General features: G+C 49.9%; 1 protein-coding gene across 9 annotated transcripts in view; it reads right to left on the bottom strand.

Annotated features, from left to right (window-relative positions):
• Ldb3 (LIM domain binding 3) overlaps positions 1–26,628 on the bottom strand; it is a 63,515-nt gene that overhangs the window by 24,650 nt on the left and 12,237 nt on the right. Inside the window, exons 5-11 of one of the 9 annotated variants that reach the window (XM_046450231.2) lie at positions 23,667–23,689; positions 22,344–22,547; positions 20,368–20,382; positions 17,591–17,760; positions 17,045–17,081; positions 3,687–3,869; positions 158–303 (exon numbers count right to left, since the gene is read on the bottom strand). In XM_046450231.2, coding sequence (XP_046306187.1) covers positions 158–303; positions 3,687–3,869; positions 17,045–17,081; positions 17,591–17,760; positions 20,368–20,382; positions 22,344–22,547; positions 23,667–23,689 — 778 coding nt within the window. Of the gene's footprint in view, positions 1–157; positions 304–3,686; positions 3,870–9,777; positions 10,539–17,044; positions 17,082–17,590; positions 17,761–20,367; positions 20,383–22,343; positions 22,548–23,666; positions 23,690–26,628 lie in introns of those variants that run through there. The other 8 variants (XM_046450234.2, XM_058581049.1, XM_046450235.2 and 5 more) reach the window with 8 other exon arrangements.

The following is a 26,628-nucleotide window of genomic DNA, read 5'->3' as shown; positions in this document are numbered from 1 at the left end:
GATGCTGGCAGCACATCCTATACACCAGGGAACAAGGGACATCCTTTCGCCCTGAGAAGAGACCTTAGGTCCTTTGAGCAAGGGTTGGTCTTTGCACTTCTGATTCCTTGAGTCCTTGTCCAAGCTGGACAACCTCCCCTCACACTCTGCCTCTCACCTGGTTGGTAGACAGAAGGCCGGATGCTGGCAGTGGTGACAACTCGGGGCTTGGGTGCAGGGGCAGCTGGACCCTCACTGTAGCTCGTATGGGCAGTTGGTGCTGGAGAGGTAGCTGCTGCAGGGCTGCAGGTAGAGGCCTGGGGTCTGGAACCAAGAGGGGAAGTGTTATAGCAAGAAGGACAGTCCTATCTGGGTCCTGGAGCCTGGGGCCTGCAGCCATAGCAGGTTGGTTCCTTGATCTTTAGGATCCTCTATGAGGAGGAAAACCGATAGAGATGTCTACCAGAGGCTGTGAAAGAAAAGCCAGGGGAATCTTAAAGGGGAGAAAACTGCTCCCTGTAGCTAGTGCTACTGTCTTTGGAGAGAGGGAGAAAGCCATCAACTAGACCAGAGGACACTTGGAAAACCTTCACCTCCCTGGGGCCTCTGACCACCTGGCCTCCTCTTTTACTCTTTTCCATTTTTGCTGCAGGGAGCAATAGTCTCAGGTTTTTAAACAATAATGCTCCAGCAAGTGCTCTAAGAGGCCCCCAGCAACTCCCCCCAGCAAACATTCCATTTCCATACAGAATTCCTGTTGTCTCCTCCCACTGGGTTAGCTACCTGTCAGTAGGCCTAGAGCAGCCTCTTCCCACATGCAGCCCAGGAGCTGTGGAACCAAAAAAAGTGTCCTAGTTCACTGCTATCAGAAACAGATGTTCTTGTCCTCTCCTCTTGGAGAGTTGAAGGCTTTGAGAACTGCCAGAGTTTAGTGCTTGTTGAACTTTGATCCAATGGTTCCCAGCTTCATTTGTTTGTTAAGAATTTTTTCTTCATTTAAAATTAATGAACATCTTGCTCTCTGCATGTGTCTTACAGATCCTAAAGGGGACAGGTGAACACACCCATTGCCAATGGGTCTTTGGTGAGGGTACTGGAGAAGAGAGACCCTGGAAGTATATCCCCCACCCCAGCTTATAGCTTCCTGCATTTCTTCCATCTGTTCCCCTTGGGCCCAGGGCCTACCCATTTTTGCTTGGCAGAATTGTAAGATGAGAGAGTGCCCTAGGATAAGAACCTTCTACCAAGCTCCTTAGTAGATCCAGGAGAACCTGTGGGGCTGCCCCCAGATAAGGCAAATGTAAAAGGATGTTCAGAGAGCCAGCATCCCAGACTTGGGGGCTATTCACACTTTCCCTGTCACCATGCCAAGTTTCTGATAGATTGAGGCCATTGTCTCCTTTCCCTGGCCTGCCTACCCTTCTGTGAACAGATCTCTGTGCCAAGACCAGCAAAGTAGGGGCCTCATCTGCAAGAGGAAGAGATGGTTTTAAAGGAGTTCTCAGCTTCCACTGTGGTTGGACAAGGCCACAGGTCAGTGGTTATGAACCAGACTCTCCCACAGTGGTGGACACTTTGCCAGCATCCCAGGAGCTACAGGTTCTATGTCAGGGACTGGGGTGGATAGAGGAAACAGAAGCTGAGAACTCCAAAGCCAGGCTCTTGATGAAAGGGCTCCTTCTAGTTCTAGCTTCTTCTAGTCCATGTGCAAGGAGGGAAGTTAACTGGGCTCAGAATATAACATCATGACCTCTCTGCTCTAAGTTCTACCCAGGTCCTAGCTCTCCTGGCAAGACAAAAGGAAGGAAGGATTCACCCTGCTGCGGGTGTCCCAAGGGTTTCAGGTGCTCTGTGGTGGGCGAGTCGGGGACACAGAGGCCTGGAACCTGGTGCTGGAGCTTGCCCTTTGGCAGGGGCAGGATATAAAACTGGATTGCCCCTGGGCTCCAGCATCTAGTACTCCTCCATCCAAATTGGGTGGCTTCTTCCCACTCAACAACAGGGATATTTCTTACTTCAAAATTTCTTTGTGTAGGTAGCAAGGCCTTTATGCAAAGAAATTCTGGCTTGGAGAGGGGAAGTGGGTTGCTAACCGTTCCCCAGGAAACTGGGATAAAACCACCCCAGAAGCCCTGGCCCAGGCTCACTCCTAAGGCTTGAGACAGGCTGGGAAAAAGCTGGGCTTGGTATTGTGAAGCCTGGGGTAGGGACAGCAGACAGGCCTGTGGGTCACTTCACATCCTAAGGCTGCACCATGGACTTTTACACTCTGACCCAGGGAGGCATGTACTCCTCAACAAAACCCCGGGGCAGGGGCCCATGGAAAACTAGGAGAGCTGGGGTCTTAACTCCAAACACCAACTGCACAGCTCCAGGAACTCCCAAAAGAGAGCTGGGCTAACCCCTGCTGTTGCACTCACTGTTGGCTCCAGAGTAACTTGTCCATCCCACCTCTTCTGCCTCCCTGAAACCCCCTGCTTTGGTTTCTGCTTGCTGGGTATCCAGGAGGGCAGGTTGGGGTGGAGGAACTTGAAGTACTTGTATCCTTTTTATGTGCTAGGTGTTTCATATACACTTTTTCCATCACGACCCCATAAATACATGTGTTGTTTTGAACTGTTTTTTTTTTTTTTTTTTGTACTAGGGAATGAACCTGGTGTGTGTGTGTGTGTGTGTGTGTGTGTGTATGGGGGATGTTTAACTGAGCCACATTCCAGCCCTTTTCTTCTAATGTTTTTGAGACAAGTTCTTGCTAAGTTGCTGAGGGTCTCACTAAAATGATTGTAATCAAACTTATGATCCTCCTGCCTCATCCTCCCCAGTCACTGGGATTACAGGTGTGCACCACTATGTTTGGCTTATTTTAAACATCTTTACAGATAAGGATAATGAAGTTCAGAAAAGTTCAGTCACTTTCTCAAGGTTACAGACAGAAGGTAGTGGAGCAGAAATGTAAGTCCTACTACATACATCAGGTGTCTCTGAAGTTAACATGCTTCTCTATCAAGAGAAGAGAGGGGAAGGGATGTGGGCAAATAGCAGCTTACATATTTGGTCAAATCTGACTTGCTTTCTGTATCCAGCTCAATGTTCCCTCCTCCAGGGAGCCTCCCTTAATCTCCCCAGCCCTTTGGAACAACTTTCATTCTTCATTAGCTGAGTTCCAGGAACAAGGACTTTTTTTTTTTTTTTGTACTGGGGATTGAACCCAGAGGTGCTTTACCACTGAGCCACATCCCCAGCACTTTGTTTTTTATTTTGAGACAGGGTCTGACTAAGTTGCTTAGGGCCTCACTAAGTCACTGAGATTGGCCTTAAATTTGTGATTCTTCTACCCCAGCCTCCTGAGTCACTGGGATTACAGGCTGTGCCACTACCCAGCAACAAGGACCATTTATACAGTTCACTTCGTCATCTCTGTGTGTGCACACTTTTGTTGGTGCGTGAGACTTTTTACCTTTGTGACTAGAGATGAGTTCCGGGATGGCAGGGCAATGTTCCTGCCTCTCTTCTTAGCCACAGGTGGAACAGACCCCTGAAAAGCACCCCAGCTTCCCCCTTCATATTCTGTACCATACAGTGTTGGCTTTCTTGGGAGACCCCAGGGCCCTAAACACCATGGATCCCAATGCCCACAGATGTATCCAGGGTGGGGCCTTTCCTCCTGCCCTTTCTCTTCGTCAGGGCAACACCTGTGGGCTGGTTACCTTGGACTGTCCGCAGGGATCGAGGTAGGGGCTGCAGCAGAGGCGGTGGCAGCATGGGCAGTAGCTGTGGCCAGGGGTGGCGAGGCTGCCCTAGGAGAGGCGGCAGCAGGCGGCTGGGCAGAAGCGGGCAGCAGCGGGGTGGAGGCCTGGCTGGTGCACACTGGAGCATGCTCAATAGGGGTGCTGATGAGGCGGGACCAAAAAAGATAACAAGTCAAGGGGGCCCCAGACCCTGGGGGGTGGGCTCTGCATGGGGACAGGTGGGTACAGCTGCAACAGGTGGATAGAAAGCGACATCAGTACTGCAAATAGAGCAGGATCCTCCAGGGGGTGCATCTTCCAGGTGTAGGGAAAGAACTCCTCTGGGATCCTGGGAGGAGAGGCTCAGACCACGGTAGGGCCTGGTAACATCAAAAACATTCTCAATCCTGGAGGAAAAAACTCCCCCCAAGTTTTTGTGCTTCCTAACTTTCTTTCTCAGCAAAACACAATGTAGTAGAAAAATAGATTTGATTATCAACAAGTTTCTTCTCCCTTATTGTTTTCCTTTCCCTTTAGTTCATCATTTAGTCAGGGGCATGCATTACCTTCAGAGAGGGATGATACATACACACACACACAAAAAAAAAAAAAAAAAGCAGAAGTAAGATATGTGGGTGTCAAGGCCTTAAGCTCTAAAGTTGTGAGAAGCTGTTCTTCAGGCTCTGAAAGATTCAGGGCACTGACAATACATTTGCAAAATGGATAAAAGGTATCATGCTGGGCAGATCAAGGTTATCTGGACCAGAAGTGGGATAACGTGGATTCAAAGATGGAGGTAACTGTGCCCTTTTAGGAGTGGCAGAACTTCTGGTAAGGGGACAGGTAGACACCAGAAAGCTCAAAGATCTTCATGCCACTGTGTAATCTAGATACTTAAGTAGATTTCCCACACACCTAAGAAAGACATGGGCCTAGGCCTGAGCACCTGAGTTATAAAGTAGATCTGAAAGGCCTTATAATTTGGAACAAGAGAGGTGACCACTCTGCCAGTGTGGACCAGTGTGGCCACATAGGATGGGAATATTCTTCAGTCAGTACAGATAGACCAGATGCCCAGATGTCTCAACTCTGAATGCCTGGGCATCATGTAAATAACTCTTTTCCAGAACCACTCCAGGAAGAAGAGAACAGTCTGAGCCTGGATTTATGGCATTAGATTCCTGCTACCTGTGAAATGAGGTGAAGAATAAAATTAAATTACAGGAAAGAAAAGAAAAAAAAATTTTTTTGAGACAGGGTCTCAGTGTGTTGCCCAGACCTGTCTAGGATGGTTGGGCTCAAATGATTCTCCTGCCTCAGCCTCACAGATAGCAGGAACTACAGGTGTGTGCAAATACACCCAGCTCATTCTTTGTTCTTTGATTGGCATTTGTATTTTTAACAACAGTGATAAAAAAAAATGCAAATCTTATAAGTAGGAATAACTCCACCCCCCATGTTACTTGTTGATTGACCTACTATGTGTCAAGCATTATGTCTTTAATTCCTCATAACACCCATCTGATCAACTCTATTTAGTAGATGAGGAAATGAAAACAGAGTATTTAATTGCTCAGGGCTCTGAAGCTTACCCTTAGGGACAAAACGATTGAGGGTCATTTTGATTTGAAAACTTAAGCAGAACCTCATGGAGGAAGAAAAGAAAACTCTTCTTGTAATCAGCCGAGTGGAATCTTTCTACAATAAAAGACACTATTATTGTTGGTAATAATTGGAATGAAAGTACTACGCTCTACTGAGTTCTTCCCATAGCATAAGCTTTATCCCATTATTTGTTTTATCCTTTCAATCATCATCATGTATGATGGGTTTGGTGAGTGTCAATTCACAGATGAGGAGTCTGAAATCTGGAGAGATTGTATCTCTGGTAAAACATCACACAGTTGTCAAGTGGCAGAGAAGGGCTTGAGCCCTAATCACTATATTTCTCACACTTTAAATGCACATGAATCACCTGGGGGATTTTTGTTAAAATGCAGCTTCTGGTTGAGCGGGTCTAGAATGGGGCTGAGTTTACATTTCTAACAAGCTCCCCAGGGATGCTGATGTTACTGGCCCATGGACCACACTTGGAGTAGCAAAGTGCTAGAGAAGTTTGCCCTAGCTAAGAATGCAAGAAGGCCCGATGCTCTTTACCAAAGCATCACCCAATTGCTCTACTTCATCTGGTGAGGTATATGAAAGAAAAGAGTATGAAACAGAGTGAAAAGACCAGGGAGGCACAGAAATGGAGAAGCAGCAAAGTTGTGGGTTGACTGCCCCATGAGAAGGAGCCATTTTTCTCAAAAGCTTCATGGAAGGTATCTGGGATGGGCAAGGGCATTGGCCATAGTCTGCCTGGGGCCTTCCCCAGGCAGACCTATAGCAGTGCCTGCCCCTGGCCCTGCAGTGAGGCCACTTGCCCAATCTCTGTGAAAAAATCTTGCTTCTGGAAGCATGCATGTTATGTGACTGCCTCAGAGAAGAAGCTGCAGGCTTTGAAGTCACATAGCTGACCTGGTTGCTCAGTCTGACCTTACAGGATGAACAGGTTGGGAAGGTCAGAGCTGACATAGGACCTGAGACTCCTTGATTTGCCCCACCCCACACTTCCAATGAACTTCTGGGAATTGAGGACACTATATAGGATAAGAACAAGGAAAATGTCCAGCATGGGCAAATAAAAAGCTGGATTTGCCTATCCCCTTTGTTCCAATTTGCTGTTAGACCACTTTACCTGCAGCTCTCCCCAACCATAGCTCCAAATGAACCCTGTGTTGTAGGGGATAAAGTTGGAACTGAATGTGGACCTTATGAAAACTCATCATTGATCAGCTGATGGGGCACCATTTACATAGATCATAATGTCAAACTTGACCCTAGCCATGCTGCAAAGCAACAGGGTCAGGACTCCCCAGAGTGGTAGTCACAAGGCTATAAAGATGAAATGCAGATTAGCTGGGTGACAGTGTGAACAATTTCACAACCAGCAACCTGGTTGATATTATGTCATCATCCAATCAACAGAGATTTTCATACACCACTATCTTAGTTAACATGAGTAGCATCAATATCCCAATAATGGGGGTCACCTCCTTTTGTACCACCAAAAACAACCACAACCCCCTCCCCCCATTACCAACAGATCCAAACTGAGTCCAGTGACCATGAACCTCAAGACCCAGCACCACCACTAATACCATCTCATTTCTGCTGAGGAAAGGACCAAGGTCACTACCAGGGATATGGGGCCATGAGCATGAGCCTGCTGCTTGGAGGTTCTTCCTGAGTTGCATCCTATCTAGGACCATTGTTTGCAGATACCAAGCAGCCAGGCCCTAGGAAAGGGAGAGGAGGCAACAAAGAGCATTTTAAAGGATCTTGGGTTCTTGTTCCTGCTCAGTTCCTGAATGGAGTTCTGAAATCCCAAAAGGAAGGTATCAGAGAGCAAGCACTGCAGAGAACTTACATGCTTTAGTCCTAAAAACTGCCTGTGAGACCACCTCAAGCTGGTCTAGGATTTTACAGCTGCCTCCTACCTTGGTCATAATTCACTTTATTTATTTATTTTTTTAGTTTTTGGCATTGGATATTGAACCCTGAACCTCATGCATTGCTAAGCACATGCTCTACCCAAAAGCTATACCTCCAGCCCCAAGGAGGTAGAGCCTACTCTAAATATCTAAGCAAAAATCAAACTAAACTAAACTAGACTCAAATGTTCACAACTGCATGGGACTATATCTCTTTACATAGCTTGACTCTTGCTTCTACCTGGGCACCATTGAAGAGGAGTGTGACCACCCGTTGTCCTTGCCCTGTTGTGGTGGCCCTTGGTGGGGTCCAGTTTATGTTGTTGTTATTGATGATGGACCTACTACATCTGAAAAGGATGTTATTAGTGGTGGTACTGAGTCTTTAGATTCATGGTCACTGGGCTCAATTTGGATCTGCTGGTGATGGTGTGGATACTGTGATTGGTGTTGGTGGAGTGAAAGGGGGTGATTGCCATTATTAGAATATTGATGATACTTGTGTGAACTGAGATAGTGGTGTATGAAAATCTGTTGACTGGATGATGACAGAATATCAATCAGGTGACTGTTGTGAAATTGTGAAATTTAACCCAGCTGATCTGCATTCCATCTTTATAGCCTGGTGAATACTGCTCAGGGGAATCCTAGCCCGATTGCTTTGCTTTTTTGACTTGTGGTCTGTGTGACTTGCACCCCATCAGCTGGAGTGGGAGTGGTGTCCTGAAACCTTTGATCACTCCACCTTGGCCTCAGAATACATTAAAAAAATTCATATCCTGAGATCGTAGAGCTGGACCTACTGAACATGACCTCCTCTGCATTCCCTCCATTTTAGCCCAAATGATTAACTCCCTCTTGTCAGCAACTCTGCTTCCTCTGCTCAGACTGCCTGTGCAGACTTTCCTATTTGCACACACCCCAATCCTAACCATTCCTGAAGACCACACATGCTGACTCTTCTTTCAGGAAGCCTTCTCTGATCCTCCAGTAGGAGGGACATCTGTCTCTCACCCCACACAATCAATCTTAGGTTGTAGTCACAGACACCATTGTCCCTTTCTAATTCCTTTAGCACCCACTGCAGCTAAACATCTTGACAGACACCCTCAGATATGGACACTGAATAAGAATATCACTATTGCTTATATCAAATGGCTTCATAAGGACCCCTGGCCTGGGGTTACATGAGACACTGCATATAGGGGCCTGGGGCAGCTGAGAAGTCACAGGCAGGCAAGAAAGCAAATAAGAACCTTCCAAGTCTTCAACTAAGTGGCTCCAACAAGTTGGAGGCCCGGGACAGGGGTCCTAGAGCCTGCCAACTCTGAATGATTGGCTCAGGTCCTCTGGCAGCCTCAGGATACCCACTGTCTGGGACCTCTTTCTGTTTGGCAGCTCCCCACTCCATAAGCCATCCTTGGGCCTTGCAAGTCTTCAGTAAAATGTCAGTCAAATATAGTTGTTTTCCAGGAAGAAAGGGGAAAGGAATCCCCCTTTCCTCCCCAAGATGGATTCCTCAGCCAGAGTGATGTTTACCTGGCCTTTCCCTGGTTTTGGTGTCAGACTGCTGGAGGCAAGAAGAGATAGGAGGCCAAGGAGGAACAGGCTGTCAGGGAGCTTTGGGGAGCATCTCAGGGGAGGTTGGCAGGAGAGAGCAGCATCCCTGGCCAGCCCTTCCATGTGAGATTGCTAAGGTCTCCGGAGGCAGAAAGAAAAGGTATGTCCAGATGGTAGGAGTGGGAAAAAGACTCAGGGCATCCAGCCTGAGAGGAGGCAGGGAGCCCTGAAGGTAGGGCCTTGGCATCTGCCTTATTTGTCAGGGGAAGTTGTCCTCATGTTCTCAGCCCAGGCAGTCAGGGACCAGGCTGATGAGTAGACAGGTGGGTGGGATGGGACGGTGTGAGGCTGCCAGCTCAGCTGGAACCTTTCAGCTACTGCTACTCTGACTAGCCCTTGCTAAATGCTCTGGAATAGTATTGGCTGCTGGTGGGGCCTGGGAGCAAGATCCAGCTGCTTGCCTTCCCTGTTCTCCCATCACCCATACTCTTCTAGGTCTTCCTTCCATCTCCTCTCCCTTGAGCCCCTTTCCCAGCTTTTCAAGTTTCTCCATGAACTACCCCTTAGTCCCAGAGCCCTTCTCTTGCCCCTTTGGCCAGGGCCTGAGAATGCCTGCTTGTGAGAAGGGCTTGCAGCATGCTCTCTGATGGGAAGGGATGGTGGCTCTGCCTTCTGGTTGTAGCTGGGTGTAGGAGGAGAGGCAGGGGGCACAGGTATCCCCCCATTCACACTGCCCCATGGGAGGCTGAGGCTGCCCATGGGGCCACAGCCTGGATTCCTAGGCTGTCTTCCTCCCAGGGTTCCTTAGCCTGGGTGTGGGGTCCATGAGTTAGGAAAGCAGATCTGTTCTGGGTCCCACCTGGAAGGCACTGCCCCTGCCCATCTGCTCACAGTACCTGTCCTTTCTCTGCCCCAGACACCGCCCTCATAGCCCCTCTCAGGGGGACGCACACAGGTACAGCATGACTGGGGCTTGGTTTGGTTAATTTCAAATCCTCTTTATTTCAGAACAAGCATGCTTATATATACAGGAGAAAAAACTATGGAGCCAGCACACACGGTACAGGAAGAGAGTGCCTGCCCCGATCTCACCACAGCCAGGAGGGTCTCTGTCTCATCTATTCTGACTTCTACTTCCTCTGTCAAGAGCCCTGGTCCAGGTTGCCCTGACCTCCAGGGGGCAGCAGAGCAGTCAGCAGGGCCAGGAAGCTGGCCTCCTCTCAGGACCTTGATCTATGGTCAGTTTGTTTCAAGATAGCACGAGGCCAGGAACTGAGAGTTTGGGAAAATGAGGAGTGGCACATTCATTTTCCTTGTTCTGGGGTGTCATGCCAACAAACCCCATCATGTCCTCTCTGATCTATAACTAAGGGCCTGTGCAGGGGAGCAGAGCTCTGGCTATGTGGGGGTGTGAGGGTTGCCCTGGGTATGGAGGGTGGGTGCAGAACTGAGTGGGAGTGGGCCCCAGTCAGCAACTCTGGGGTGGGTAAAGAGCAGAAGTGCTGCAGTTGGCTACCAGAGGTGCCCCCAGCACAGTTGCACATCGTCAAGCATCACCGTGGGGCTCACATGCCAGATCTGTGCAGGGGGAGGTGGGAGAGGGTCCAGCCTGTCAGGGGTCAGGACATTCCAGGCAGCCTTTTAGCTTTTAACGTTAAGGATTTGGGCCGAGAGGCCATGGTGCCAGTTGCGCAACTTGGCAAAACGTGGGCTGTTACGTTCCGTTTCAAACCTTTCCCTGTGGCACAGAGAGAGAGAGAGAGAGACAGAGATACAGAGACAGGGAGAAAGACAGGAAAAGAGAGAGAAAAGAGGAAGAAAGAGAGGGGTTAGGGGACGTGTCCACCATTCCCCTGTCTGAAGCTGGGGCAGAGGGATAGGATGAAGGAAGTTGGCCTAGAGAAGCTTTGCCATCCATGGGGTATTCTCTAGGTGGTTAGGCCTGGGTCGAATGGGGAAACACCAGAGTCCTGGGAACAGGATGGAGGGACAAAAGTCCCTCCTTTGAGTGAGTGGGGGCCCATTTAGAAGGGGCCTGACCAGAGGGCAAAGTTGGGGAGGGGGTCTCCCTGGCCCATGTGGTTAGGGCTGGGCAGGACTGCTTTGGCCACAGGCTCTTGGGACTGAACCAAACAAGCAGGTGGGCCTAGGTCTCTCTCCCCTAGCTGGGCACAGAAAGGGGGGCATCTATCCTTTGTGCTGAGGTCTGGTGGGCAGATTTGTCACCTTCCTATGCTGCCCAGGCCTTACCTCACCTTCAGAATCCCTAGAGAGCAGCTGTCACACATCAACTAGTGTCCCTGTCCGCCCAGGCCTAAGTGCAACCCAGGCACACGAGTGCACACAAACACACACATACTCACAAGGCTACTGTCACAGATATAGAGGATCAGACTTCCTGCCGCTTCCTACCAGTGGAATCTCTGGGGCTCAACCCACAGTCTGCTCAACTGAGGGTGCAGTACAGAGCAGGTAAGCAGCAGTCAGAAATGTAGAAGTATAGGACAGAGTAATCCAGCATGATAGATGCCAGAATCCTAGACCCTCCTGGCTGGAGAGACCTCCAACATCCTCCAGACCAGAGGTGCAAACTGGTGGCCACGGGGCCACTTCTAGTCATAAACACAGATTGTTTAACCTGTACAGAAATTCAACTAAAATAAAAATAAATAAATAAAACTATGACTGGGGTGTAATTCAGTGGTACCATCAGCTTAGCATGTGCATGGTCCTGGGTTCCATCCCCAGCACTGCAAAAAGTACATCAACAAATAAAATTAAAATAAAAAATTAATTGCTATCCATGCCATGGGATGCTACTCAGCAATAAAAATGAACTACAGGTTGAGTAGCCCTTATCTGAAAGGCTTTGGATCAGAATTATTTCAGATTTCAGATTTTTTTTTATTTTGGAATATTTGCATATACATGAGATATCTTGGGGACCCAAGTCTGAACTAAGAGGAAACTAAGGCCCAGAGATGTCGACGTGAATGGTCTAAAGCTATATAAAATCCATCTGTTTCATATATACCTTATAACATGGTCTGAAGGTTGAATGTTGGATGAGTGCTCTACCACTGAGCTCCACCCCCAGCCCTTTTCAAAATTTTATTTTGAGACAGAGTCTCACTAAGTTGCCAACACAGGCCTCCAACTTGCCTCACTCTCCCCAGTAGTGTATCTGTGTTCTGATTGCAACCTATGACCTGAGATCAGGTTTGACATTTTCTACTTGCAGCATCATGTTGGTGCTCAAAAATTTTAGATTTTGGAGCATTTCAGATTTTGGATTTTTGAATTAGGGATGCTCAACCAGTAATAGTACACTCAACAATTTGGATAAATTCCCAGAATTATGCTGTTTGGAAAAGAATCCTAAAATGATCACATACTCTATGATTTCATTTATATAACATTCTTGACAAGGATGAAGTGATAGAATGGAGAACAGGTAACAGATTAGTGGTTGCTAGGGGTTAAGAGGAGGTGGGCACAGGTGGGCATGGCTCTGCAAAGGCAACAAGGAGTGGTCTTATGGTGACATAATGTTTTGTGTCCTGACTGCAGCAATGTCACTGATATCATTGATATTTTGGTAAAGTTTTCAAGATGCTATCACTGGGGGAAATAAGGTAAAAGGTACATGGGAGCTCTGTATTACTTGTTAAAATTACATGTGAATCAGAAGCTTAATTTAAAAAAAATGAATTTCTATCACATAAAGAATCAGGAATGTCAACTTTAGGCACTTAAAGATCAGAAGATATGGCAGTGTTGGTCTATATTTCTGCAGAGCAACAGTCATCAGTTACTGGTTCCCATGTCCCTGCATCCCCATTTTTATAGAAGTGCATTTTTCCATGTCTGCTTCATGTGGCAAATTCTTGCTGTGCCCCTTCAGCCCTGTATATTGGGTCTTTGTGTAAAAACTTGACAAAAGGGAATCACAGCTAACAGAGTTGAAAACCACTGGTCTAGTCCAACCTTTCCTTAAATTAAGAGGAAACTAAGGCCTAGAGATGTCCATGTGAATGGTCTAAAGCCATATAGAAAATCAGAAACAAAACCATGAAATGCTGGGTGTCTTCTTCCCTTGCCTCATACTTGCTTCTCTGAGATCAGGGTGAAGTGGCAAAGATATTATGAACGAAAGCCCTCCCTCCGGCAAGGCTCATATAGCTCATATAGCTATGAATAATCATGACCATGCTATCGAAACTACCCAGGACATAAAGGTGCAAAATCAGATGCAGCCAGTAGCCTGTAAACTGTCATTTCTAGCCAAGTCTGCTGAGGTTGAGTGACAGTTTGCCATCAGTGAAGGTTCAGTGACAGGGTGAGGGATAGTCTGGAGCCTCTGTGAGTCTAGTAAGCCTGCCTTGCTTGGTGCTGTGTAGCAATTCTTATCTAGCTGAAGAAAGGAGCAACAAGACAAATACACATGGGAAAGGGAAAAAGAGAGAACAAGAGAAAGAGAGAGCCCACCAAGGCTGCTCAAACTGTAACACTTGGGGGTGTCCTAATCTCTCCAGTTATGACTTTTAAAATTGCGGGTGGCACAGTATTAGAAGCTAAAAATGTACAAAATGCAGGTTGCAGGTAACTTTTTTTTTAACTGTTTGCTTAAGAGGGTCCCTCTGGAGGGAGGGCCCCATGCAGTGCTAGCATTATGAGAGCCTGCCACGAAAGCTTGGTGGCTGGAGCTGGGACAGAGACGATAACTGACTGCACAGGGGAACAGAGAGGACATTGAAGTGCCCAAGGGGGTACAGAAAGGAGGGGGAAGAGCCAGAGTGCTGACATTCTGCATGAAGCAGGTGAGTGGCATGGGGGGAACCCCAGTGACTATGGGGTAAAGAAGAGGCTTGGAGGGATTTTTGTTGTTTTAGGAGGAACATGTGATGTGACCCTCACCTTCAACTTCTCTAGGAACTTGTCACTAAACTCAATGTTGTTCCTTATTGCCTGGGAGATTGGAGAGCTGTTGAGTTCTGCACCTGAAGAGCATCAGCCAGGACAGAGACTGCACTTGTAGGCAATTAAACCACAAGACTCCGGCAAGGATGTCTGGGTCACACACAGGGCCTCCAGGATGGTTACAACCATGCAGCAGAATCCAGATGCCTCACAGATCCACGCTTTGTCTAAGACAGAGCCAGGCTTGCTACCACCCCAACCCGATCACAACTACCCGCCATCATGGACTCAACCTTCTGAGCCACAGGGTCCCAGGATGCCTTCCTGAAGTCATAAGAAAGTTGCAGTGGTCTCTGAGATTAGGGACTCCACTTTGGAGATGAAAGTACTATTTGTGCTCGGCTGCTTCAGATGGAAGCTGTGAAACTGTGTCACCTACACCTACTAGAGTAGCTTCTATGGGGAAGTATGCAGAAAGCTGATTCAAGCCAGCCTGGATGTTTTCTGAAGGTATAGGCTCTTTGTTGCCTGGGTTGTTCATTGCCCTTCCTCCCCTTACCTGTAAAGAGATAGTCTTTGGAGAGTCTTTGGAGATCAGACTCAAACTTGGGCTGGCCAGCAGGTGGACACTGGAGCCTCAAAGGAAAACTATGTTCTACCAGACACCAGAGATACCACTGGAAGCCAGGACCCAAGTGGAGAGGAGGGGGTGGGGGTGGGGCAGAACTGTGGTCTGCTCCAGGACTTTGAGGGTGGGCAGGCCTTAGAGGTGGAGCAGAAGCAGAGATCGCAAGGTTTGCCTGCCATGCAATTTGACACCAGTATCCCTGCCAGGTACAGAATGCCTTACACTACTCACTCAATGTTCCCACCAACTTTTGCACCACACGAGACAGCACAGAGTGTCACCATGCACAGGCTTAGCAAACTCAGGTCCTTCTGGAATAAAATACTTGGCAGCAGTTTGCAGCAAAGCCTCCCTGGGGAAACTCAGCCTTCAGGAGAGACCCTTAGCATCTGCTCTGGGAGCGGGGCTAATTTGGCAAGAGAAGGAGTGATGGTTGCTCTTGGCCAACAGGACGGGTCAGCAGGGTCTAGGGATGCAACTTTGGACTTGGGAATAGAAATGGTTAGAAGCATGACTAGCCCCATGAGAAGCAAAGTCCCTGACCAACCTGTACTCAGGAAAGGAACAAGTGCTCCCTTCTGCTCAGATGATCACTTGGGTCACAAACTATTTACATGGCTTAGGGTTTTAATTACAAACAGAATGGAGTTCCTGTGTTCACTGCACCCCCCACCAGCCTGGGTCCATGGGCTGCTTGTGATTCAGCAACTTGGGAGGCTTTGCCCATGACAACCCTCCAGAAGTTAGTCAGGAAAAGGGAGAATAGTGGGAGGTTTGTGTCCCTCGGACATGGGCAGAAGACTTGCTGGTGCCCTAGAGTCTCCACTGCAGGGCTGAGATCCCAGGGGAGGAGCTGGCTCACAGAAGCTGCCTGGGGCTGAGGGAGGAATTGGGTTGGAGCCTCTTCTTGGTCCCTCATTCCATATTTGCCTCTGATGAAACCCTAAGGTTGGGGGAGATTGCTGGGGGGGTGGTGTATCCCCGAAAGCTGCAGCAGAGTTCTAAGACCTGCAGCCTTCTGCTCGGGGCCAGGTCCCTGGAGGAAGGACTAGACATGGCAGAATAAGATACTTCTGAAAGGAGGGGAGGGGAGACCCAAGGACTGGGCCTGTGATCCACCCTTGATACTGCCTCGATAACTTTCTGTAGAGACTGCAAATATTCCAGGGGAAAATTGAAAAGACAAAAGTTTGCTGAAATCACTTGTCACCAGTATCCTTCCCCTTATTAAGATGATAGGTGAATGAGGCACAAGCTTAGCATGATCCACCATGCATGAAGAGGAACATAAAGTGACCAGAACGAGGTGGCAGGGGCCAGGAAGGCAGGCCTCTGTATGTTGTGGAAGGGAGAAAAAAGGCCACCTGCTGACTTCCTGATGGTAAGAACCTGGGGATACTGAAGTTGTTTGCTGCATGATGTGTGATGTAAGGACCCCTCCATCAAATCTCTGGGAAAGTCTGCATTGCTCCCCAAAGCATTTATGTGGGTGACTTCAAGGAAGAGGGTAGGACAAACACAGGAATAGGGAAATAGCCTATAGGGACAGCAGAACAAAGGAGAAGGGGGAGAGCTAGAAGCTCAGCCATACTTAGAGTAACTAGCTTTTAATTTTTGAGCTAAATCAAATATCATCTCACTTCACATTGTTTAGACACATTGCAGGCACTAAAGGGTTAACAACAGTTTCTGGTACTGCATTGCCATCCTTAGCATATCTGGCCCAGCCAAAAGGGAGGGAGCCACTGCAGTTGGCAAAAACACAGGCTGAACAATAACATCCATATCAAGTCTGAATTGGTCCCAGAGTCCTACTCCCTGCAAGTCCTGTGGTCACTGAGAGCTGGTTAGCAAGTACAGAAAGTTTGGCTTATGGTGGGAGCATGCCTCTGAGCCCCAACCCCTCACATAGAGACGGCACAGGATGTGCTAGCCCAAGGCAGACTGTCTCAGGAAGAGCATGCAGATCACATATTTGCTACTGGAAGTGACACATAATCATATAATCACACTGGGCCCCATGCTTCACCATGGAAATCCATGGGTTCCAGAGTGTTCCAGGGCAGCATGCCCCCCTCATGCTCAGGGGTATAGCACCTGACAAGCTGCAGACAGTAGGTGAGTGGCTGTGGCCTCAGACCTGCCACTGATGAGGAGACCATGCCCTGAGACCTTGAGCCCTGCACAAACCCCTCCTCATGCTGGGGGCTTGTCCTTCTTTGTGCAGCTGCCGTGCTCCGAGAAATTTACAGATCTGATGCCTCAATGTAGGTATGGACAAGGGAGTCCAAGGATCAGGTGTTCTTGCCCAGCATGGCCCTCTTTGTGCCTGCTCCCAGTGCCCAGCCTTCAGACTCAGGGGACAGACAAGGCATTGGCCCACTGCCCTCATAGGGAGAGATGCCCTCATTCTCAACAGCCCAGAGAAGGCCAAAGCAGCCCTGCCCCTGCCCATGGATAGAGCCAGGTGAGCCTAGGGTCCTCACTCCTGCAGCCTGGGCCTGGGGGTATAGAGACTCAGCTCCAGGCACTCACCTCACTAACCTGGGATGGCTGCCCAAGCAGCCCTTTGCAGACTGGGCTTTCCAAATACATGAACTTGAGAGGTTCCTTCCATGAGTCATGTGACCTGGGGGCTGCTTGGGGAGGGATGGGGTTAGAGGACAAGGCCACAGAGCCTGAGTCCAGGCACCTACCTTGATCTTCGCAGAGCTTCTTCATCAGGGTCTTGCACTGTGGATAGAAAGGAGCTGGTCAGGGGACTCATAGGGAACAAGGAAGATAAGCCAATGGAATTCTGGGTACCCAAGATTCAGCCAGACCCTGAACACTTCCTGCCTCTAGACTGTCAGCAGTGGAAAGCAGAGTCTGTGATGCAGGCAGAGGGCCAGGGACAGCTGAGAGGGCATGATGCAGTGGGAAGGGAGCAGTCAGAGCCTGGACTCCAGGGTTCTCTTATCCCAGCCCTGGACAATCAGGTCACCTGAAAGCTGTATGACAAGTTTGTTGCCCATGACTGGAGTTAGGGATTGGAACAGAAAGCAGCCATTGGACAGCCCACCAGAGAGGCTCAGAAGGAGCTCCACCAGCTGCTAATGATCTATCAATGTCAGCTCATCTTAGGGGGCAGGTGGCTTGACTCCTTGGCTTCTGTGGACCTTGAGATTGTGGAGCAGGACCCAGCACCCTTGGGGTCCCTCAGCATTGCTCTTCTTCACCCACCCTTGTCATCCTTCACTCACTGTATTCCGTCCCTGTCATCTGGGCCAGGATGCGGAAGGAGCGAGACTGCAGGTTGGAGGAACGGCGGGCCCACTCATCAGCCTCGTCTTCTGGCTTGTTCTGGTTCTTAATCACAGCCTGGTATACTGGAGAGGCGCTGTCCACAGCAAGGTCTTTCACAGGAAGGCTCCTGCAGTGCAGAAAGAAGTGTGGGTGGAGGCTGGGCAAGAACTGGGGCTCCCTGGAGTCCTCCCTCCCATATCCTCTCCCTCCCTTCCTGGTACCCCTTGGTGCACCCACCACACCTTCACCCACTGCTATCTGAGAACCTGAGATGTGGATGTGGCCTGGGTCCTCGGTGCTCGGGGTGGTCCCCGTGAGGCAGGGACTTCTCTTGCCCATGGAGGGGATGTCAGAAGGCTCATACCCCACCTGTCTGCTCCTCCCCAGGGGCAGAAGATGTCCCACCCCACCCCAATGACTGGATGCTTTTTGAGGAAGGAAAAAGCAGAAAAGATTTTCTTAAAGTGATTTCGACCTCCCTGAGCAGGCCCAGGGAGGGATAGGGTGAGGATAGGCTTTTGGGGGGACCTAGAGGTCTCCTCAGGGACCATCCTCTGCACTTCTCACACCTTTAGATACGATGGGGATCTGCTGGTGCTGTGCTACACTGGAAGAGGACAAGGAGGCCTACTTTGAAGGAGGAGTGAAAAACCAAGCAGCATGACCTGACCTGCAGGGCGTATGACTGGGGCCCCAGGGAGATTGGGAGTAGAGCTGCAAGGAAGACCGTGGGCCCTCTGCCCCAGGGCAGCACAGCCTTTCCAGGGGGACCTGATGACCTTCCCTTAGACTCCCAAGATCTCGCCTACAGTGGGTGCTCAAACTCTTTAGTGAATGAACACATCCTAGATCCAACTCAGAAAGGACCCCAGAGCCCCTCAGGTCCAGAACCTCCCAGTCTGTATTCCACCATAGGGTAAGTGATGATGCAATGCTTTGTAGTGCCCAATGACCCCGGCCAGTGGCCCAAAGGATTCTTGCTGCCCAGCCCATCTTCTCAGAGATCAGGGTAGCCCCAAATGAAGTCAACAGTAACAACATTCTGCTAGCCCAGCCCCCTCTTCTTACAGATTCTGAAACTGAAATCCAGAGAGGTCAGATTACTAGCTCCAGATTGTAGTAGATAGGGGTCCCACTGAGCTAGAATTTAAGCCTCGTGGCTCCCGGCCCAGTGTTCTCTCTATCAGGCCCTCCATAGTCACAGAAGCTCAGGAAGGCCACGTCTGCTCAGCAGGCCTGCACAGAACAATGTTTTTACCAAATGGAGACACAGTCCAGCCCAGACATGCCCTGTCCAGCACCCTCCTTTGTCTCCACCTGCCCCTGGGACAGGATCTCCTTAGTGCTTATGTCTTCTCCCCTCCGTGCAAGGAGCTAGATGGAGAATTGGCCTAGTCTCTCAGGATTAATCTCCTGAGTCTTGGTCAGGGTGGGTTAGCAGAGATGAAAAATGGTGGTCAAGAGTAGGTAGAGCTGCCCCTCATTTCCTGAAGGCTCTTCCCTGGTCTGAGGAACGAGGAGTACTATCATCCTGAGGTTGAGATTGGATGGGGAGGACCAGCAAATTTCTCAGAGGTCCAGCCAGGGAGGAGCTGTGGCTACCTAAGAAGAAGAGAGTGCAGGATTTCATTCATGCTGGGGGAAGTCATTTCCACCCAGCATAGGAAGGATCCCAAGTGAGACAGATGAGTAATAGGAAAGAACAGCCAGGTCCCTTGGTTCTGGCTCCTGGTTGACTAGGAGGAGACAGAAGGGAGGGTATAGATTATCACAGTTTATGGAGGGAGGGTGTGGGATCAAACCCTGGGCCCTACCCTTGAGCCTGTCTCAATGGGGCTCTGCAATCCAGAAAGCAGATAAAAGGTGTTTGCTGCTGTGTCCCTGCAATGTGTCCATGAGGAGCTTTCCTGTGCCTTCCCTGGCTCCAGGGGCTTAAGAATGCTACCAGAAATGAGTTGTTCAGATTTCTACCTTGCTGGCTTCCTTTCCCACCAAACTGTGCAAAGACCCAGGATTCTTCTTGTCACTGCTGTAACAGAGATTGGGAGTCTGATGAGGGAATCCCTGTGCCTGTCAGGACAATGAAGCTCAGAAAAAAAAAGCAGAGGGAGGATGGAACAAGGCCCTGCAGTCCAGACACTCTGGGCCACTCCCTGCTTGTGCTTCTTGTCACAGAAAAGATTCCAGTCACCACAAGGTCAAAGTCACCTCTGGCATTTACCCCACTGTGCACTGCTTCCAAATCTGACTCAGTTTTCACCTCTCTCCTGACCTCCCTGTCTTTACAGATCTATCTCTCATTAGGGTTCTGGAGAATGGTCTTCAAGAGGCTTCTCTGCCATTTTCTGTCCCTGAATAATGGTCTAGTATGGATTCAGACCTCCAGGAACATGTGGTGCCAGTGCATATAGGAAAGGGTGGGGAAAGCATCTTCAAAGCATGGCCAGGAAAACACAAGGATGCAGCCTCAGGCTGGGGGGGTGGGCACAGTGTGAGTGTCATTACTTTGGATTTCAGTAGCCATGTTGATGTTACTTGGGGGCAACCCCCTAAAACAAACATTTGCTGGTATAGGCTGCAGGGGATATTGTTTGGCTGCGAGGTGGGTGTGAGGAAGAACGTGGACAGAACATACGGACTGACCACTGGTCCTCAGACACATCCCACCAGACCCACACACCATCCTGCAACCAGACAGACGGAGGACGGGACAAACACTGCGGGATCTACTTACGCCAGCGGCGACGCCCTGCCAAGCAGAGGGAAACCCAGCCGTGAGTGTGCGTCCATCATGGGATGGCAGAGGGGCAGCGCACACAGAGAGCAGGGTTAGGATCAGAAATGAGTTAGGGGAGTGGGATGGGTAAAGGAAGAAGAAAGAGAGAAAAAGAAAACGGTCAGTAAGGAAGGAATCATGGAAATTAACAGCAGAAACGGGTGCACGCTCTGGTCAGGAGGGTTATCCACTGGCACCTCACCAGCATTAACCCAGCATGGCTGAGTTAAAAGAAAGGGAAGAGGATGATCCTTTCCCAGCACGCAAGGAAAAGGAAGGGGAGGGTTGCGAAGAGGACAGGAGATGGGGTAGATCCTTCAAGAAGCCTAGATTAATCAACAGGGCATCATATTCAAAAAAACATGGAACCCTCATTGTAAAACCAAAAGATATCATTCTTCCCAAGGTGCAAAAAATATAAAGTTGGTGAAGAGCATTTCTTTCAATATTTTCTACCAAACTTGTCTTTGGTGACTGAAACCACTTTAAAAGAGCACACCAAGAACCATGTGGCAAACAAATGTTAACAGGAAATCCCTGGTGGCTCTTGGACTTATTCAGGCAGCCTGTTTTTTTTTTTTCTGGGTACGCATGAGCTAATGGTTGTGTTTTTAAACTTGCAGGCTCATATTTTCTGCTTTGAATGATGGATTTAAAAAAACAGCACGGTGCCGAGTTCTGCAGAGTCAGCCCTGAGCCTTGTGGGTTTGAGATCTGAGGCTGCAGAGCAGGCAATGTCCCCCACCTAGTGGTCGAAAGTAACTACTGCGTTTCCAAGAGGGCACTAGGCTCCCCCCGGAAGCAAGAGCCCAGGAAATCCACACCCCACCTTTATATTTCATCCTCTGGTCTCCTGATCTACCCTTCATAAACTACATGCACATCAGAGGCTAGGCTCTGGAAAGGGCAAGCCCTGTAGGACCTCTCTGGAGATTTTTAACCCATCTTATAACATCTGATTTCCTCTTTTCAGAAGAACGTTTCAAGGTATCTCAAGACTTTTTGCCATTAATTGCTCAGGACCCCTGATCCAGAGATGAGATGTTACCTAAAGACATAATCAGCCAGTTCTGTAAGTCAACACATGATATTCTCAAGCAGAAAACAATAAGGAAGTGTGTGTGTGTGTGTGTGTGTGTGTGTGTAAGAAAGAGATGTGAGAGACACAGAAAGAGACACATAGGCAGATAAAGAGATATATAGAGGGAGACAGAGGAGGACAGGAAGAGAGATACTCAATGGACACAGCATGAAAGAGAGAAAGGGAGGGAGGGAGGGAGGGAGGGAGGGAGAGAGAGAGAGAGAGAGAGAGAGAGAGAGAGAGAGAGGAAGCCCTGTTAATGTTTGCACTGTGAGCAGTTTCATCCAAAAAAGGGTTTCAGCCAACTGTGCTTCCTAGTTCATCCTCAAGTTCCCTACTCACAGCTAAGAGGACGAAAGTCTTCAATTCTACTACCTTGAGGCAAAAAGGAGAAGGGAGGTGACCATCAATGGGACCTACTGCCAACAGCAACCTTGAATGATTGCTTGGAAGCCACTTCCCAACAGGAAGCCCATCCTGTATTTGGATCTCTCATGGCTGGAAGAATAAAGCAACTTCACTCTCTCCCCCAAGAACAGCTTGGTCCTGGGAGGCTGGGATGGGGGTGGGTCTTGAGTGCTGCTTTGAGAGTTTTGTAGAAGACTTTTTTTCTAAACCAACCTCCTCATGGAACCTGGAAAATGCAAAGGAACCACCACATTTTGCATTTCTCCACCCTTCTCCTGAAGTTGACCGTGAGAAAGAAGTTCTGAAGAGACCATAACCCTGTTCTGGAAGGCCCTGGCAAAAGCTGGCTTCCTTTCAAGGGCCTGTGCCCCAAGAGGAAGGTGAAAGCTGGTCCTTATGGTGCCTGGTGGCTTCTGCAGGTGAAGAGAGTGGGGAAGACGCTTACCCACTGAAGTCACTGCCCTGGGCTTGGGCCTGCCCAGCAATGGCGTCCATGATGGCATCCTGGGAGTACATGCTGATGGGCGTGTTGTACTGTGCATGGATGATGGTGGCCTTGCCACCCAGCCCCTTCACCTCAATGGGCTTGTGAGTGGACAGGGCCGAGTCCTTCAGAGCACTGGGGTTGAAGCGTTCCTGGTAGTCGGCGCTGGGGAAGGGGCACATGAGGAGCAGGGTAGGGGTGGAGGAGAGAAGGGGAAGGAGAAAAGGGCAACAGGTGGAGGTTACACTAGAGGTCAAGGCCAGGCCTGGTGGTGGTGAGTGTTGAAAGAGATCTCCCAAAGCCCAGGCCTGACCCCAAGCAGATCTCCCAAAGCCCAGGCCTGACCCCGAGATCTCCCACTGTGGGCTGGCAGAGTCTGGTCAGGAAAATCCTCAGCACCTCCCCAAAACTTTGTGCAGAAGGTTTTTCTTGTCTATGTCAGCTGCCCCAAATCCCCAGCAGGCTCTGGCTCAGTCTGAACTAACTGACGCTGGAGGCTCCAGGCATGGAGAGATCTCCCACCACACACAGCCAGAGAAGCAGAGATTAAAAAAAAAAAAAAAAGATTAGGGGAATGGGGTTCAAGAGAGGGGACAGGAGCTGGGCCACATGAGAGAGGCAGCAACATTGCAAGCTGAGTTCAGAGCGTCCCAAAGGCGAAAAATAGCCACACAGGGTCCCCACAGGGATTCTGAGCAAAGTTTCTCCGAGAAGGGATTCATTCTGTTGGCAATCCTTCTGTAGTTGGAGGCTGTGTTCTTTCAGATGCTTCTGTCTGTGTGTCTTCCTTGGAGCAGAACTTAGGCTTCGCAGGCCCATCCAGTCCAGGTGTCTGTGTGGCTCACCAGCTTCTACCCATCTGGGGCTCTGCCTTCCAGCAGATAGGTGCCTCCACCCATCCCTCCCCAGGCAAAGACAAGGTGCAGTCCTCCTCAAGGGTCCCACTGGAACAGAGATCTTCAGGCTCACACAAATCCTGGAGACAGCGCAGCACCCCACCCACCCACCTACCAGAGCTAGCTTGCAGGGTTTAAGCAGTTGGAGCAGGAAATTGGTAATGAAATTGGAACCACCAGATAGAAACCCCCTCCCCCCTGCAACGCCTTCACTCCATCCTCTAGCTTCACACCCATGCAGGCTTACCCAGGGCACAAAAGCACCCCTACTCACACATGCACACAAATACACATGCGGATAGGCACAGGCTATCCACACCCGACAGACACGCAGAGCCATGCTGAGATGGCACACAAGTGCACACACATGCTTTCCTTGGATACTAACTTGGCTGGAGAGTTGGCTACCACCTGGGGAAGAGAGAAAGGGCAAAGAAGACAGCGACGTCAGAATGAGGCTCCTGCAGGGGGAGCTAGAACACTAGGACCGCCTGCACACTGGCCATGATAGATGGATGGCCCAACCGCACTGTGTGAAGAGAGTAAGGAGTGAAAAGGAGAGAGCGCGCTCAGGATCAGAGACCATGGCCTCCAGGACCCTCGGTTTGGATTGGAGATATCAACACAGCAGTATTCCCTCCATGGTGGGCTTCCATGCCCTCAGCTTTGCTAGGAGAAGGGTTTTCTTGTTCAACTCATGGGCATTCGTACCATGTACAAGAATCCCCCACATACAGCCTGGCTGTAGACCCCAGAGAGGAATCTGGGGATGGAGAAAGGATCAACAGGGCTGCGTGAAGAAGAGCCAAATCCCCACCCACCTCCTCCTAGACAGTAGCTCTGGACTTAGCTCTGTTTCATGGGGGCAACTCAGGAGTTCCGCTCCCTGAGCAGGCATTGCAGTGGGGCTGTGTGGGGTGAGGGAATACTTGGAACACTTTCCTCTTTCCAGAGGAGGGGCATGCCACAGCAAGGAGGTGAGTGAGGAGGCCCAGGAAGAGTGTGAGTCCCAAGCTTGCTACAGGAAAGGCCAAAGCTGGGTAGCACAGCTTGGATACCAGAGAGGGACCTGCCCCTTGCTCTGATATAAGAACCAGTCTCCTAAAGCCTGATCTCTTTGGGGAGTACTGTCTATACCATGATTCTTTAAATACAAATTACCTATGGTGGCAGCCCTGTGGCCAGTAGCCCTATCTGAAACCTGATACAGAAAGAGTAGAGGGCAGTGGGCTCTGTCTCCAAACTCTACCACCTGCCTGAGCAGCCCACTGTTGGGCTCTGACTGGAGAAAATTTGGCTCCAAGTGGCCTGGCCCTGGTCTCCTTGTAGCCAGGACCCCACTCCAGGGAACTTCATGGTGGCTCTGCTCAACTCCAGGCCCACCCTGTCTCAGAGCTGATAAAATTCTCTCTGTCCTCCCAGGCTCAAAATAGCCACAAGTAGATCTATATTAGGAAAGGGCCAGCATGGAACTTCCATTCCTTCTCCATGTTTGGCCAGTGCTGACAGCTGCAGGGTCAGCCCTTGCCCTAACCAGCCCAGTGTCCCTTGCAGAGGACAGTGTTGGCCTGGCGGGGTGTCAGCCAGCACCTTCTTTGGCATTGGTTCCTCCCGCTGCTGAGAACCCCAGGCTGGGGTGCCTACAGCAGACGTGGTGAGGAGCCAGTGCCCAGGTCTTGTTGCCAAGATGCTACACCTGTCTAAGGTACTTTGTACTGAGTGGCCTGAGGAACACTGCCCTTCAATGCCAGCCTCAGACAGGATGAGAAGCAGGTCGCAGGGATGCTCAGGCCTGCCTACCCTTGCATTACATCCATTCCTCTCACCCCTCCAAGGAGATACAAGCTGTCCAGAGGAGAGAGCCAGGGAGGGGCTTCCTTTTGGAGCCAGACAGATCAGAGATTGAATCCTGACCCTACCTCCTAGCACTGGGACTCCAGGCAAGTTACCCACCCCTCTCAGCCTCTGTCTTCTCATTCATAAAATGGAGATGATGGTATCCCCCCACACACAGATGGACTATTCCAGTGAACAACAGGATCCTGTCCAAAGCCCCCAGCCTAGGCTAAATGTGCAATGGAGGGATGTAGAGATCAGCATTTGCTAACCTTGTTGCTTACAAGCAGTTAGACACTCATCAAAGGCAGTGGCCTTGGCCTAGCAGAGACTCCAGCCCTTCCTATTCTCACTCCTGGAACAGCAGCATTAGTTTTTACTCTAGATGAAGCACCAAACTCCCTCCCTCTCCTGGCTCATCTTCCCTTGGAGGAACCTGTTGGATCCTGCCTCTCTGGTTGTCTCTGGTTGACACTTTTGTCAGGTTCTGGGCAACCCTTGTGCCAACAGAATGGCACCTGGGGAGTCAAAAGAAGTAGGGGTTGGAGCTGGCCTCTGACTTTCTGGGCAGTAGATAACCTATCTCAAAGCAAGATGGAGTCAGGCAGACCCAGATGCCAGTGTATGTGCCACTTGCTAGCTGTGGGATCTTGGGCAAACTATTCATTCTCTGAGCCTCTGTTTTCACGGCTGTAGGTTGAGGGGAAACAATGCCCACCTCTGAAGTTACTGAGAGATTAAGCCAGTCTCCCAGCCCAGAGTCAAAGCTCAGTCAAGGGGAGACATTATCACCACGGCAGGTGGGCTTCCCAGGCAACCTAGTCCACCAGAGTCCAGCCTTCCTACCTGGGGCAAGTCCCAGAAAGGATCAGGAAGGTCTACCAGTCCATCAAAGGCAGGACAAGGTGGCCATCTCTGTTCTGATATTTTCAGAGTTTTCTTGCAAAAATCCCTTGCCAGGGAAGCCATTGAGGGTGAAGAGGGGGAGGTGCTGGTCCACACGGCTCTGCCACTTTGGCTCAAGGAAGCCATGACATGCCAGAGGCCAGATTCTCTCAGGGCCTAGAAAGAGCTGGGAAATTGGGAGGTCCAGAGGAACACGGAGCTGATGGGGCACAGCAAGGGCAACGTGAAGGGCAAGGCTGGGGTTAGACTGACCAGATTCTTGTTTTAAATCTTCTGGGTACCAACCGTGTAACTCCAGGCAATGGGCACCGTGTGGTAAGTGTGTGACAGGGCAGAACTCAGTGCTTTACATGTGTTGTCCCCTTTACCTTCCCCATAACCCCGAGATGTGGACAGTGTGATTCCTCCCACAGAACCCCCTACAGGCTACCTTGCCCTCACAGCCTGCCCTGCCTGTTGCACCCAGAGATAACCAGAGGCATTGGAAATGGAAGCTACTAAGAAACAAGAGATGGGAAGGGCCTAGACACTAGAACGGGCCACGAGAGGACTTCCTTCCTTCAGCCTCCTCCAAGAAGCCCCAGATCCATGTTCCTCTAACTCCTACT

This window comes from Marmota monax, unplaced genomic scaffold, assembly GCF_021218885.2.
Source record: "Marmota monax isolate L192 unplaced genomic scaffold, Marmota_monax_Labrador192_F-V1.1 WCK01_AAM20220418_F8-fsc00004, whole genome shotgun sequence".
Taxonomy (NCBI): domain Eukaryota; kingdom Metazoa; phylum Chordata; class Mammalia; order Rodentia; family Sciuridae; genus Marmota; species Marmota monax.
Note: the sequence above shows the minus strand (reverse complement) of the source record. Positions and strands in the feature narration are given on the sequence as shown.